The sequence below is a fragment of the Schistocerca gregaria genome, chromosome 8 (assembly GCF_023897955.1).
Source record: "Schistocerca gregaria isolate iqSchGreg1 chromosome 8, iqSchGreg1.2, whole genome shotgun sequence".
NCBI classification, from domain to species: domain Eukaryota; kingdom Metazoa; phylum Arthropoda; class Insecta; order Orthoptera; family Acrididae; genus Schistocerca; species Schistocerca gregaria.
In genome coordinates this window covers 234,806,441-234,822,822 of record NC_064927.1, presented here as the reverse complement: position 1 = coordinate 234,822,822, position 16,382 = coordinate 234,806,441, and the positions used below count along the sequence as shown (strand labels likewise).

Sequence of the window (16,382 nt, the reverse complement as noted above, 5' to 3'; positions counted from 1 at the left end):
CTTTCAGACATGTCCAAAAGAACAGACACCATTTTGATCCAGCATCAATTATGAATTAAGACACGAAGGCATTACAGGCATTGGCTGCAAGTGGACATTAATTCAAATCAATGAGGAAGTTGAAAATTTGTGCTGTGGTAGGATTCAAATCTGGGTCTCCTGCTTACTAGGCAGGTGCTCTGACCGCTAAGCCATCCAGGCATATTCATAGCAACTGCATAGACTATTTTAGCACATTCCTGTCAGATCCAAATTCTCAACTTATCCACCCATTACTAAAGTAGTGTCCTCTGCCTGTTATTCTCACTACTCATGGCATTTTGATGATTCCTGGAAGAGTCCAAGCCTGGTGTATGTCCACAATGAAGAGATCGTTGGCTATCCTCACCTCGTGTCTATTCTTTCAGACCTGTCTGAAAGAACATACAGTTTTGATGCAGCATCCCTTATGAATTAAGTCAGGAATTACTGGCATTGGCTGCAAGTGAGTATTGATTAAAATCAATGAGCAAAGCTGAAAATTTGTGCCAGGCCAAGATTTAAAGCTAGGTCTCCTGTTTACTAGGCAGATGCTCTGACCATTAAGCCATCTGGACACAGTGTCCATCGGAACTACACAGACTACCCTTGTATGCCTCCCACAGACCAAAATTCTCAACTTATCCACATTGATTTGAATCAATGCCCACTTGTAGCCACTGCCTGTAGTTCCTTTGTATCTTAATTCATAATGGCTGCTGGATCAAAATGGTGCCTGGTCTAATTAAGGGAATGATGGCCAATGATCTCTTTAGTGCGGATGCACACTAGGCTCCAACTCTTACAGGAATCGACAAAATGCCGCAAGTAGTGAGAATAATGGTTAAGGGACACTGTGTTAGTAGAGTGTCAGTAAGTTGAGAATCTGGGTCTGATGGGAAGTGTGCTAGAGTAGTCCATGCAGTTGCAATGGCCACCGTGTCCGGATGGCTTAATGGTCAGATCATCTGCCTAGTAAGCAGGAGACCTGGGTTCGAATCCTGGGATACCCTGATACAGTAGACATTTAAGGCTTCATACACTGATCTCTTGACCACCAAATGTGTTTCATTCAGCATCTCTTTATCTATATCCCTATGCTTTGTTTTATACATATTATGCAGTAATCTCTGTTCATTTAGAAGTTTGTTTACAGTGACTGTATACCATTGAGGGTCTATTCGATTAACTGTGCAATGACAACTATTCTTTGAAACGAGCCATAGTTCCTCTACATGCTCCTGGCTTGTGCTGAAAGTTTCCTCATTGAGATATGACAATACTGACTTTTTATCTAGTTTAATGAGCATATATATCTTTCTGCTTGTTTCTGTTGCCCTTTGTACTATGGTAATCATCATTGCCACAACAGCACCGTGGTCGCTGATACAAGTTTCAGTGGGGACATCTTCAAAGATGTCAGGTATATTTGTTGCTATTAGATCTAATACATTTCCATCATGAGCAGGGTTCCAAACCAGTTGTTCTAGGTAATTTTTAGCGAAAACATTTAGTAAGGTTTCGCAGGATGTCTTATCATGTCTACCACTTCCCAATTGATTGTTGAGTGATTAAGTTTCCATCTATGGTCACAGTATGGTTAAGAAACTTACATACAAGTGAGCTGAGGTTTAAGTTTTCGATTACATCAAGAAATGAGTCTGGTGTGTGATAGGAGGAGCAGTTATGATTTTATGTCCACCCATGATACTGAGTCTTGTCCAAATAATCTGATATGTAGTTTCAATTTCTGTCTCAGTGGATTTGAGTTTTTTGTCTATGCAACAAATACACCATCTCCATTTCCCATTAGCCTATCCTTTCAGTACACAATTAAATTTTCCGCAAAAATCTCACTGCTATCAATTTCAGGTTTCAATCAACTTTCTCTATCTAGTGTTATGTGAGCTTCACTTCTTTTCAAAAGCACTTCAAACTCTGGAACTTTCTTGTGAATGCTTCAGCAGTCATCCACTAGGATTTTAATACTCTTTCTTGCCTTGTGTTAGTCTGTTGGTCACTTTTGGAATAACCATGCTGCGAGGCATCCCAACAGCTAACACAATGAGTATGAATTGGCATGAAATTTATGTACGTAATTCGAGATAATTACTACTTGCAGTACTGGAATTAAAGCATGGATTCTCATTGAAACTAAATTGGTGCCATGAACAGTCTTCCTTGTAGCGTAAAAAAAATACAATGCAACGTACAAATACTGAAGATAAAAAATGAATAATTTATTTAGGATAATGTTTCTTACACTGTCCATTGAGATTTTTAGAATGTCTGAATTTACAGCAAACTTGGTAATCAACAAAAAGTCAATTGTTCAATTATTTTACATATATTTTTAATAAAAGTCACTATTAGGTTGCACTCATATTATTAATTTATCTCTAGCTTTCTGTGGTTCTGAGCATGCAGTCCACCCACTACATCATGATGATTAGCATATATATATATATTAATGTGTGTTGCAGGATGGAAGAAATTCCTGCCTCTTCTTATTACTGCAGACAAAAGTCATGCTTATGAATGAATAATAGATGTAATAAATAAAAATATTCTTGCAGCTATGATGATTTTTAATATATATTTTCTTGCATTTTTGTACACACTTATCATTTGCTACATACATTGTTGACGCATGAGTAAAAATTACACGTACTTTTTTTTTTTTTTTTTTTTTTTTGGAGAGCTTAAACATAAGTACTCTCAAATGAGATTGAAACAAAAGATATTTTAAAAAAACTGATTATTTTCCGGACACGGCTCTTCTGTCACAAAGAAATTTTAGAAGCCAATCTTTGCCGTCTTCTGCGGCAATGTACAAATTACTTATTACTAATGAGGAAAAGAAAACATTCATACAAATTAATAACAAGAAAAAATAAAAATGGTATGATATTGGGAGCTAGTTGTTTAGGTATTACACAATCTGTGGGACGCATTTCTTTTGATCTTGCACTGATATATTTAGTTTTCCTACAACTACCATTATCTGGACTGGATGGAGAGCCACTTAATCTAAAAAACCCTTGTGTGTACACCACACAAAGCTGTCTGGGTAGCAGCCTCTTACATGTAGTGCACACGTGACCGATTTACATACCCTCTGCAGTTCTCAACCCTACAGTGCAAGTCAAGGAAGTTGCTGCCTAGCTTGTCACTGAACCACCGAAATCTCTGGTTCAATCCTTCCACTCAGAACCAAGGGGGCATAATCCGTTCTCGGGGTAACGCTGCGAATTGTGAGCTTCGTTGAAATTCCATGTGCTCTTCTCAACCTTCTCTGGAAGTTGCTGAAATGACCTCGGAGTCCAGATAACAGGCATCATTTGTTCCAATGTGCGCCACAATCTGCAGTTGGTTGCACCTCTTCCTCAATGGCCGCCAGAACAGCCTCTACATGTTGAATGAGGCCTCCAGCCATACACAATGATTGTATCTGGTGCCATGATAAATACATCCCCACTCTTTTGCGTTACCCTCGTCTTGACATCGGACAAAAGAGGTTTCCTCAAAACAGGTGAAGTTAGTTCCACTGGCTCAGCTTCAGTTTCACTGAATGACAGCACCTCGAACTTGTTGGTTAGGGGGATCAGTATAATACTCTTGAGTTGTCCCTGGTCCCCATCCATCCTGTACAGGACGCCTAGATCTACCAGTGAAACCCTACCCCTGCCACAGTGGTATTCCGCTACTCACTCAACCTCCACAATATCCTTGCCCATCGTTACTACACCCTTGCCTCATGGTTCACATTCCTGCAACAGACCTAGATGCAAGACTTGTCCCATACATCCTGCCCACCACCACCACCACCACCACCTACTCTATTCTGGTCACAGGCATCTCATCTCCTATGCCACGTGAGGCAGGGCCACCTCTGAAAGCAGTCGTGTGATCTATAAACTAAGATGTTATCACTGTGCTACTTTCTACAGGGGAATGACAACCAACAAACATTCTTCCTGCCTGGAATCACTCGGTTGTTGAATATACTGCCCATCACAACATGCTTCACTTCACTGACTGCTTCACAGCCTGCACCAACTGGAACCTTCCTAGTAACACTAGCTTTTCGGAATTGTGCAGATGGGAACTGCCCTTGCAATATATTCTACTTTCCTGTAACCCCCCCTGGCCTCAACCTTCACTAGTCCTGGCTCTTCAACCACCAATCCCCTTCCCTACGCCCATTTCAGATCTAGACAGCCTTGTATTCCACCAGTGCATCACAAATCTTTTCCCCCCTCCTCTACTTCTTCAATCCTTTTCCGCTCCTCTTCCCCCTCCCCCTCAAACATCCCGATTGCACCTAGGAGCTCTACCTCGTAGCTGTCAACCTTGAGTAGAGGCTGTCAGTGATCACATGGCAAAGATGGAGGGGGGCATCCAGAAAATTTTAAAAACTAGAAGCAATTAGGTTTTTAAATGCCATTTTCTGCACGCTTTCTGACCATATATAAAAATTTACCAAGAAGAAAAAATTGTAAATAAATAAATCAGGTTAAGGGAAAAAGGCTAAGCATCCACAGCTACTGGTATTTGAAAGATTTGCAGAAGCTTCCAGCTTTTATTTTTCTCACTTTCACTCTAGATATCATTTTTAAAATGTTTAATTTCACATTATCATTTTTGTCACACTTGTCTTTACAGAAGGGGGGGGGGGGGGGGATCTAATTCCTTACATTTTTGTCAAAACAACTAACAAAATCCTCAGCAACTAACAAACGCTACATACCCAATATTATTGAACTCTAAAATGATAAATAAAACCAATGTACACAGAAAATGTCACAAAAATACTGAAAATGTCATCAATTTATAACAAATGCTCCTGGCACATTTTTTTTAAAAAATGAAAGGAGGTTGCCACTACTATAATAGCATCAGCATGGTATTTATTATTAAGCATTCATAAATAGGTGAATTGCGTATCACCTGGTTATAAAAACTGCAACAGATTATACACGAGTGCCTTGAACCTTGTGACATCACTTGATTCACACGCAGTTTTATTCTTACCTTTTAAGTTGACAGGTGCAGAACAAAAAATCTTAGTACGCAGTGGTGAAGAAATCATTTGTAGACTGGTTTACAACTTAGGAAAGAATACTTTTCCTGATTGTTTTAAAACACCAAATTGTAAAATATCTATTTTCATAATTTTTTTTTTTGCTACCTCCTTGTAACTAAATTAAGGTGATAAATCTGTAACAATTATGGACAATCTGTAATAGTAGTTAGCCATGCTGCCTTGTCCCCATCACATCCCTGCATGCTCCCACAAGCAGCACTATACTTTCTGCCACCCCTACTCTGCTATTCCTCATCAGCCCTGCTCCGTCCTCCTCCTATGTCCCACCACCCACACATTACTTTCACACTGTTTGGCTTCAGTGGCCACAGACAGCGATCATGTCTGTGTGTTTTCTACTTTAGAAGGCTTTGTGGCCTAAAGTTTACATGTATAGCAGTCTCTTTGTTGTGCCTCTTTGCAGCTATATGGTGAGTAGCGATCTACCCTTTTTGTAACATTGTCATTATTCCATCCTGGGTTCTCCGTTACTTAAAATTAATTTTGACATTTACAGGAAACCAACAGATAACACCATTCACACTTGTTACCCTGTTACCCTTCCAAGAAAAAATTAGTATTTATACATTATGATCGACCGTATTACTGATATCCCCCTAAACTCTTCTGCTGTTGCCACTGAATTTAAGAACTTAATAATATAGTGGGCAAAAATGAATATCAAGCAAGCTTTGTAAAAAAAGAAAAGAGAGAGAGAAGCTTTATAAAAATAAAATCAATAAGAGTACCTCCACACAATAAGATGGCCTTGCTGTTAAGAAATACACTACAGTCCCATTACTAGGTGGCATTTTGTATCCTATGGCTAATTTGTAAAAAAAATATGACATCAGGGTATCCTTTACAGCCAATGTTGCCAAGCTTCTCTTTATACATAGCAAAAATCCTGTAACGAACCAAGCTGGGATAATTTTAATTTCCCTTTTGTTTTACCTCTGCCTCCTTAAATTTTTGTTGTTACTTTTAACTAATAAACATTAACATATGTGAGTATAATCTGTATTTAAAAAAAAAAAGAAATATTGGCCCTTGGTTGTGAAGTAAATAGCTTCAGATCTAATATTGTGCTTAGGTTTATGTATGTAATTGATTTTCTAATTTATTTCAACTATTTCTAGATAGTAACTTTCATTATAGGGCGAAATCATTAATCGTTTCATAACTTTAACTCGATTGTCGACATATAAACAAATATAAATTCTGTAATAAATGTAAACATTAGGAAGATGAAATGCTGGTATTCTTAAAATATCTATTTGGTTATAGTCGGAAACATATTAGCAAAATTAGCCCTTCATTAATTCCAAAGTAATTAACAGTTTTGTAAAAAGTATTGTTTGTGTAACTGTATTTGTTAATTTCATGATTTAAAAAATAATTTGGCCTAAACCTCGTAGTAGAAGAAACTGTTAAAAAGAGGCAATTTTTCAATGTATTCAGTTAATTGAGTGATTTAAGTTTTTATTGTAATTTCTGTAAATTTAACTTTAAACAATGAGTAGTTTCAGTACCGATTATTGTGATGATATATTACAGCCCGATTTTTAGTCACGAGACAGTCAGTCCAAGGCTGAGTTTCAGACGAGTAGCCTGTGCTGGTTAGAACAACACAATGCTTTAAATTAACTGTGCAACAAGTGTTAAACAATTAGGCAGTGTGTAAAAACAGTGACAGTGTCTGCTCCATATGTACCTGATTATTCTTCAAGAACTGTGAACTTTGTGGTTAGGTTTTATTGCTTGTAGCAGTTCAACAGTAAACTATCGTTGCAGTATGTGGAGTTTCGCCTGCAAACTATTAATGAGGCTTAAGGGAAGTTAAAACAATAGTGCACTGGCCATGTAACTGTGTATTATTGGGGGGGAGGGGGGGGGGGGTTGTGAACAGTGAAATTTAAGTACTGTGACTCACAACTGTGCACCTGTCGGCTACATAATTCTAGTAGTCAGTGTTTGAATCCGCAACCCATATTTTTCAGCCATTGTAGCAACACGGTATGTCGAAACCAAGGACATCAAATGAAACAATTAAAGCAGGTGGAACTGTCACAAGCCCCAACTGACAAACTTCTCATATCTGGCTTAACAGCCAGTGTAATATATATCTGAGTTTTTATATATAATTGACAGGAAGGCCATTTAAGATCCACTTTCATGAGCACTTGCTCAGCAAAGATGGTGAAAATTCATAGAAGTCAACTTTCACAGAACATCAGAAAGTCAAGAAACAGACACTTCCTCCTGCATTTTTGCTTAACATGGAAATCATACATTTAGTTGACATGGGCTTCAAAATGAGTCTCCTTGAAGAGTTTGAAATACATAAACATTCCTACCTAAAATCCAAACATCTGTTGAATGATCAGTTTGCATTTTAATACTGAGACTATTTCAACTGTATATCTTCTCTTATAAAAAGGTTAAAATAAGCCCTTTCTTTGTAGAAATTAATGTCAGCAAAAGTTTACATGGAACTATGTGAAATGTATTTCAGATGTATTATATAAAACTTCAAACAATGGAAAGTCCAGGATGGAATAACAATATTATGAAAAGAATTGATTTCAGATCACAATATAAAGGAGAAGTTCAGTTGCAGATAGGCAAGTGGTTTTCTACTGTAAAAGAAAGCTTTTTGGCTGAAAGCTCAAATGATAGCTCTTTTATATGTACCTTCCTTAGCTATACTTTTTGTATACTGTTATATACGTTCCTTGCTGCCAGCACAGAAACTTGACAGTATATATAAATGTGATACATTTACCGTGAATTAACAATCTGTGGTTTTAATTATCACATACATTAACTGTAATGGCCTCTTTCACAGTTTTGTTAGAGATTTTGATTCAACACTATCAAGCTCACAAAAGATTGTCTTTATTTTGGATAGTTGGGGCAGTGATGCTAAGCAGCATCAAGTCAATAACCTCATGGTGTAAGAAGAGAGACTGTGAAGGTGGTTGTTCGTTAAATTTGTGTCCATAGTGAAGCTTTCACAAAGATATTCTTGCCACAGGAAATTAACTTGTCCTCATCATGGTGATTTGATCACACCTCTTCTGCAACACTGTTTAAGGCAAGTTACATACACCATACTGGGATAGAGAATCTGAAGCCCTTTGGGTGCTATAGCCATGAACGAAGCACCCTCTCTTACTAACAACAAAACATCGTCTCTGTTCACACCATCTGACCACAATAGCTTGATAGTGTTGTCAAACAAAATGGCAGTAATCGTTTACTTTCTTGAGAGCTGCTCACATTAGCAGGAACATTTCTCCAGGCCTGAACACCAATATCATTTGCAAACATAATGCCCACCCATATCAGTGATTTCATCTGTGAACACCCAGACCTTTTGTTCAGTAACATTCACTCTTACTTGTTGAGCACCTCCTCGCAGCACACAGATAGTTGTACAGTGTGGATTCATTCAGAACTGGATGTTTCACGTACTTTTCCAAGAACCGTCTGAAGTGTGCATTCTTAAGCTTCTCCAATGGTAAGTTGCAAGACACCTTAGCCTCACCCAAACTCTTGAACAACGACTGCACAGTTGAAGACTGACCTGTCTGCTGTCATTTTCAGCACTTCTTTTCACACAGCTGCTGGTGTTTTGTGGATCACAGAGGTGTCGCACATTAAAATGCTTTTCTGCACTAATTTAACTTCATAGTTTACAAAATAATAATTCCCCATCAGTGCTGAAGAACTTCTCTCCAAAATCACAAACAAAACCTTGCAACTTTGTGCTGATGGAGCACTTTACTTTCGGCATGTTGAACCACACTGAGTTTGTATTCAAACTGAATGTGTGTGATGTTTATTACGTTGGAAGCCACTTTTATTGGCTTAAGAGGGCCTTTTGCAATGATCTCTTATGTCAGCGAACCGACTAGTGTTTTATACTGCTTGTGTATTAAGGTTATGATTGTTATGTTTATCTGTGACAATCTCACTTGGATGACTTCACATGCACAATGAAAATACAATTTTCTACCATACCTTGACTCGTGCATAAATCATTGTACAATTCGCCTTAAAGTTCAAGAAAAATATTACTTTTGGTTATATTGTTTCTCATCTTATCTTGTTGTTTCTGTGCAAACAATTGTTATTTATTTTCATCCATCCTGGAAATAAAGAATGTCAACAACTGTTGCCTGTTTTTGATGTACATACTGGAAAGATATCGGGTCCTGGGAATTCCAAGACCATATCAAAATTTCCACAGTAGTTCCTCAAACTAGCCCAGATGTACAAAAAGAGGTGAGTAGAGGACTTCAGTTTATATGAGATGCAGAAGATTCAATAAAATATTTTTATTTTTTTACTATACAAGACTATAACTTACATTTTATGTTTGCATGCAGTAATGTTCATCTTGTATGTTTTCGACAGATGATGAATGCAAGGAGTATTTACTAACTGCAGACTGATATTTATATGATATAATTACAATTCAACAATTTCCACAATTTTCCTTTGCATGTGCTGTGAAACCTCATTTATCACCAAATTTCATGATTGTAGGTCAATGGGAAGTATCATATACATTTTGATGAGTGAGTTTTCAAAACTCATCTGTGACAAACATAGCTGCATGTTTGATTGCATTGATTTAGATGCTTGAAATTTTTATACTGCTGAGGGACCATTGGCCTTAATATGTGACAAATTTGAACTGCATACATCTGCTTATTCCTGATAAAGAAGGATTCTTAACAGTCCGAGACAGGCAGGCAGATGGACAAAAAAGTGATCCTATGAAAGTTCAGTTTGTACAGACTGAGCCACGGACCTCTATATCTACATCTACACCTACATCTACATGGACAAACTGCAACTCACACTTAAGTGCCTAGCAGAGGGTTCATCAAACCACCCTCACAATAATTCTCTACAGTTCCAATCTCCAACAGCGCACCTGTATCTTTCTGTGCAAGCTCTGATTTTCCTATTTTGTTATAATGATCATTTCTCCCTATGTAGGTCATCATCAACAAGATATTTTAACATTCAGAGGAGAAAGTTGGTGATTGAAATTTCTTGAGAAGATTCTGCCGCAACGAAAAAGCCTTTGTTGTAATGGTGTCCAACCCGAATCCTGCATGTCAGTGACTCTCTCCCCTCTTCCACAATATTACAAAATGTGCTGCTATTTTTGACCTTCCTCAATGGATTCCATTAATCCTACCTGTTAAGGATCCCAGACCGCACAGCAGTACTCCAAAAGAGGACAGACAAGCACAGTGTAGGCAGTCTAGTAATCTGCTAAATTTTCCAAGTGTTCCGCCAATAAAATGCAGGCTTTAGTTTGCCTTCCCCACAAAAGTTTCTATGTGTTCTTTCAAATTTAAATTGTTTGTAATTGTAATTCTTGGGTTTTTAGTTGAATTTACATCCATGAGATTACTTAGGGTCAATTGCTAATTTTTTGCACCATTCAGATACCTTTTCTAAATTGTTCTGCAATTTGTTCTGATCTTCTGGTGACTACTAGACAATTAATGACAGAATCCTCTGCAAACAACCTAAGATGGCTGCTCAGATTGTCTCCTAAACCATTTATATAGATAAGGAGCAGCAGATCACCTATACACTAACTTGGGGAATGGCAGAAAACACTCCTGTTTTACTCGATGAATTTCTGTCAATTACTGCAAACCGTGGACTATCCGATATGGAATATAGTGACTGGATTTGCAATTTCACTACAAGCAGCCTGTGTGGTACAGTGTTAAAAGCCCTAACTGTAGAAATACAGAATCAATTTGAAATCCCTTGTCAATAGCACTCAACATTTCATGAGTTTAAAGAGCTAGATGTGTTCCACCAGAGCAATATTTTTTTTTTTTAATCTGTGCGGACTGCATGCCAATAGACCCTCTGAAATAATTCATAATGTTCAAATACAATACATGTTCCAAAAATCCTGCTGCACATTGACGTTAATGATAACGGGTCTATAATTTACTGGATTACTCCTACCACCTTTCCTAGATATTTGTGTGACCTGTACATCTTCCCAGTCTTTTGAGTATGGATCTTTCATCATCCGAGCTGTTGTATATCACCGTTAAGTACAGAGCTAATGCAACAGCATACTCTGAAAGGAACCTAAGTGGTATACAGTCTGGACCAGAAGACTTGCTTTTGTAAGTGACTTAAGCTGCTTCACTACTCCAAGGATATCTACTAAGTTACTCATGTTGGCGGCTGTTCGTGGTTCGAATTCTGGAATATTTACTTCGTCTTTGGTGAAAAATTTCAAAAGACCATGTTTAGTAGCTCTGTTTTTGGCACTGTTATCAATAGTTTTTCCACTGCATTTTCTACCAGGTTTCAAGACAAACTTCCATTGTGGAAACTATTATAAGCATCTTGCATTAATGTCTGTGCTAAATTTCGAGCTTCTGTAAAAGGTTGCCAAATCTTGGAGATTGTGTGGATTGTGTGTTCATTTAAATTTGGCATGGTTTTTTCCTTGTTTCTGCAGGAGTGTTGCAGCCCACTTTTTGTACCAAGTGGGAGATGATCAACTTTGTGAATCTATTTGGTATAAATCTCTCAATTACTGTCAATAATATTTCTCTGTAATGTTGTAAACAATTTTATCTATTTCTGCCCATTTACCATTCCCTTCTGTTTTTGTGCAGATTTCTTAATGTTTGCTTTACATTGCTTTACAATCACTAAAAATATGTATTTAACATGTTAAACGATATAAGTACTTTTATTCTGGTGACTATAGCCAACAGTTGCTTTGTAACTGTATTCTAATTATGTATGCAGCTGATTTAAAATCACTACTCAGGCAAAATTTCAAAACACACAAAATAAATTGGATATAGCCAATGCAAAAAACTATTTTTTTGAAGTAGTATACCTTCATTTTGCCTTTTTATTACCAAGCCCTCAAGAGATATGAACAAGGACCGAGTTTAGTTGCAAAAAGTTTTGGTGAAGGACATTGTCAAAAAGACAATATCTTAGTTTTTACTCCAACAGTACTCGCTGATTTTTGCATTGCCTTCAATTTATTATTGATGGTTCTTCCAATTTTAAAGATTACTTAATGCCTCAAATGCAGGAGGTTGCTCTCAGTCTTGACCCATCCCTCAAAACTGTCTTAATAAGACTTTTGGCAAAATGAAAGTGATTTCATATACCATAAGACTTCAAGACATCGAGGAATCGCCAATTTAGTATTGGAGGGCAGCATGGAGGGTAAAAATTGTAGAGGGAGACCAAGAGATGAATACACTAAGTAGATTCAGAAGGATGTAGGCTGCAGTAGGTACTGGGAGATGAAGAAGCTTGCACAGGATATAGTAGCATGTAAAGCTGCATCAAACCAGTCTCAGGACTGAAGACGACAACGACAACAACACTAAAAATGTTGCAATTTTCATGACTATAAATACAAATTATTTGTGGACTATCCAAACAGCCAAACTATGTTTTAGATGAGCCAAATCAAATAGTAGTCATGTAACAGACAAGAAAAACAACAGAAACATTTGGCAGTAAACTGATTATGCAATAACAGTCATGAGCATCTGGCTGGGCAATTCAAAGACCTGTCACTTGAATAAGAATTCATGTCACACCTATTGTGACACAATGTGAACCTCACTAACAAAATGTTATAAATGGTGTCCTATACATGTCAATTAACTTAACTGCAAATTATTGTATTCCTGGCAAGTTCACTAATTGTTTTTTTTTTTTCCCCTAGTGTATACAGGAGCTGTTGCTGGTCTGCTGGTTGGAGCTAGCTTGCTCAGCTTTGTTGAAATTCTGTATCACATCACAATACGCATTTACTGGACTGTTTACAAAAGAGCACAGCAGAAATAAGAATAAAGAAACCAACACTACAAATAATGTAGGACGAAGATCAACTAGCCTTCAGTGCATACTGACAGTAAAACCCAGTAAACAAATATTATTATTCAAGGGAAAAATTCTCTTTCAGTGTGCTAATGTATTTTAATAATTGGAGTGGCCTATCACTTTTAATTTGTCGGTTACAATCTAAAACCACTGTATGTAGCTTTCATTCCTCTCTGATGCAAATCTCTTTATGTCTTTGCTACTATTTCTACTGAAATAACATCTGAAGTCAGTAAGGTATTACCCTCTTAGCAATAGCTATAGGTTTCAGTCATCAAACTAAGGTAGAAATTGCAGCAAAGTGGAAACACACTGAATGAGTTTGGAAAGAGATAATCAGGAGAACAGGAGCAGGAACATTTCAACCTTAACACAAACAGAAAGACTTTCACTGCTATGCAGTTTTCTTTGACAATATGGTTTCAGCACAACTGAAATGTTTGTGAACTCCAGGTTTTCAAAACTAGATTGAAATGCTCCCTGTAGCACAGCATTTTTACTCTATATGCTCTTACAATAATTTAGAGTTCATTTGCTGTATTTTGTTACACACATATATCACTAATTATTTGTTTTGTGTTTATTTATATAAGGATTTTGTGAGTGATTTAAGTTGCATAATAAATTTGAAGTTTCCACAATACTTTATCATCACATCTTGGATCAATGTTGTTTTGTATTTTCCACATTACAATCTTAGTGAATATATACTGACTCAAATATACATCCATCCAGAACCCACTTTCATCTTTCCAGCACACAGAAATCTAGTACCCGTTGTACACAAAGTACACACTGCGAAATGGGACTATGTTAAATTTACCATATGAAGATTGAAACAAGTACTTGTAGGAGAAATTTTGTCATCACTGGCTTGGAAGAGTGCATCCACACCTAATTACAGACTTTTGTACTTTGTTACTAGTGTATTTAACACTATGGATATGGAATTTGTGCTGGTTTTATGACTGTTCAACCAGTGCCTGCAACATGACCACCTCAAATGTAGTAGTTCACACACAAGGCCTGCCATGCTCACATCCATGTAATTTCAGAAATTCTGTTTCAGAAAGAGAAATTATCTACCATGGAAAGCAACTTACTGGGAACCATTCTCTGTACAGGAAATTTTTCGGTGCTATTTTTTGCAGACTGACAGAGCAGGCCAACATGCCACTGAGGAACAACCAGCAACACAGCGTAAGGGACCCATAATCAGGATATTGTGCATTTGATAGATTAATGTCAAACATGTATTTTTAACAGCTTCATTAAAAATGTTACACTACCCTATTAAGCGGCTGCCTAAACTCACATTTCTATTTGTTTCACTTCCCATGAACACTGCGTCTTCATCCTAAACTGGTGTTATCACACTTCTGTATCTACAACAGCTTTTTTTCCCTCTCCTTTTTAACCTGCTCTGTCAGTCTGCAAACAAGATCTGAATTCTCAAGAAAGTTAAGAACTCCTGTGCTCTTTTTTACCTTTAGTAAAACACATCATAACGTACATTATTTTTTATATAGTTTAAAAAATTAGCAACTATGAAGATGGTAACACAAAGTTCACTACTCATCGAAGTTTTAATTATGATTACGCACTACAGGGTGTTCCATTCTGTCATTTACTTTCAAGTGATGGAAGAGCAGTACATTCACCACCTATTTGAGTAACTTCTGCCTAAATAGAGTTCTCATTGCATATTTTCAGTAATAATGAAATGAATGTAGAATTATAGGTTTCATGTGTTCAAAAAATTTATTTGGAAAGTAATAAAAAATCGTCTGTGTAGAAAAAAGGTGCAACACAACATTTAGTCAGTGATTACAAGGTTCTGACATTAGTTACTGTAAAATTGTATGATACTGTTTATTAAGATCTGTTACAACTTAATTATAAAATCAGATTAACATTAACAAAGAAGAATATGTTATTTTAGGTAATCACATTTTACGGAAATATACTGCACCAAGGGAACAATAACATTAACTACTTTTCTTCGCAGAATTCTGCCTTGTTTATTATTCTTCAAAGCATTTGCAGAAATCAGAAAAATTATTAGCTATAAGTAAGGTGAAATTTAAACAGAAGCATTCACATATCACAGTGTATGAACTACTGTACTTCTTACACTGCTTTCCTTGGTGCAAAAGTCTCATAAATAAGCAAAAGTAAATGCAACATTTTTACAAACATTGCCAAAACTTTAAGTGGAAACTGGTAGTAATGTTTTACAAACCATGGGAGCCTTGGTCATTGGGGCACCTTATGTCATCTATTTTTAGAATCATCTTAACCAGTTGTGTGGCAAGCACAATTTGCTGCTTCTTACTACGCAGGGTCTCAATGACATGCTGCTGGCGCATATCAGCTGTGCCATTGAGCATACAATCAATACCTAGTGCTGAATTGCCCTCAACTGCTTGGCGTGCCTTTACTTCTGTAACGGTATGTATCGGTGAGAGGCCAGAGTTCTCAGCCAAAGCCAAAGGCACACTCTCCAGTGCTTCAGCAAAAGCACGGAATGCATACTGCTCGAGTGAGGAAAATTTATCAGCTTCAGCAGAGACAGAAAGTGCACAGGAGATTTCTGCTGCCCCACCTCCATAAACGATACGGTTATCCACCACAAGATTTCGAACAACACACAGTGCATCATGGATACTGCGTTTTGCTTCCTCAATTATCATCTTGTTTCCACCTCTGATGAAGATTGTCACTGCTCTGGAGTTCTTACATTCTTCAATTACCAACATGCGATCCTGCAAATAAATTTTTTATGGTATTAATTATCTTTTACACATCAGATCTTTTCTTTTACAATCAAAAGCACAAAACTAGATTATAAGATGAATATATTAAATGATGAAGTCATGAAAAAAAATCATAATACTGAGAACAGTTATTTCAAGTATTGTAAATAGTTGACAAAAGTAACTGGACTTTATAATTTATAGCTACATTAATTAATACTGTTAACTGCTAAGATATGACAAAAATTATTACTAGAATTCAAAGAACTAATATTCATGGTGATCATACAACCTTCTCACAGATAACTTAGGAAAGCGTAAGGCCCTCAAGACATCATCATCTGTAATGTTCAACAAAAGCTTTCTGCACATGGTATAGAGTGAAATTTGTTAATGGTGAGCGAACACGATATTCCAAAAATATTTAGGTTTTAACAGTTTATTATACATATTAGAAGTTCTGCCCTGTAATAACTTATCATTAGAACAAAATAATAAAGATGCCAGTCAACTCTTCCCTCAGCCTGGCCCATTACGGCATTAGTAACAAAGAAGGCAAACATAAGGCTAAATGCACTGAAGTTAGCAGAGACTGATTATGT

The 16,382-nt window shown here is 36.9% G+C and overlaps 1 protein-coding gene across 1 annotated transcript in view; it reads right to left on the bottom strand.

Moving 5' to 3' along the window:
• Nucleotides 1–14,766: 14,766 nt before the first annotated feature.
• The window catches only part of LOC126284591 (T-complex protein 1 subunit epsilon), a 28,150-nt gene continuing 26,534 nt past the window's right edge, over nucleotides 14,767–16,382 (bottom strand). Inside the window, exon 3 of the mRNA XM_049983634.1 lies at nucleotides 14,767–15,789. Coding sequence (XP_049839591.1) covers nucleotides 15,259–15,789 — 531 coding nt within the window. The 3' untranslated portion in view covers nucleotides 14,767–15,258. The remainder of the gene's footprint in view (nucleotides 15,790–16,382) is intronic.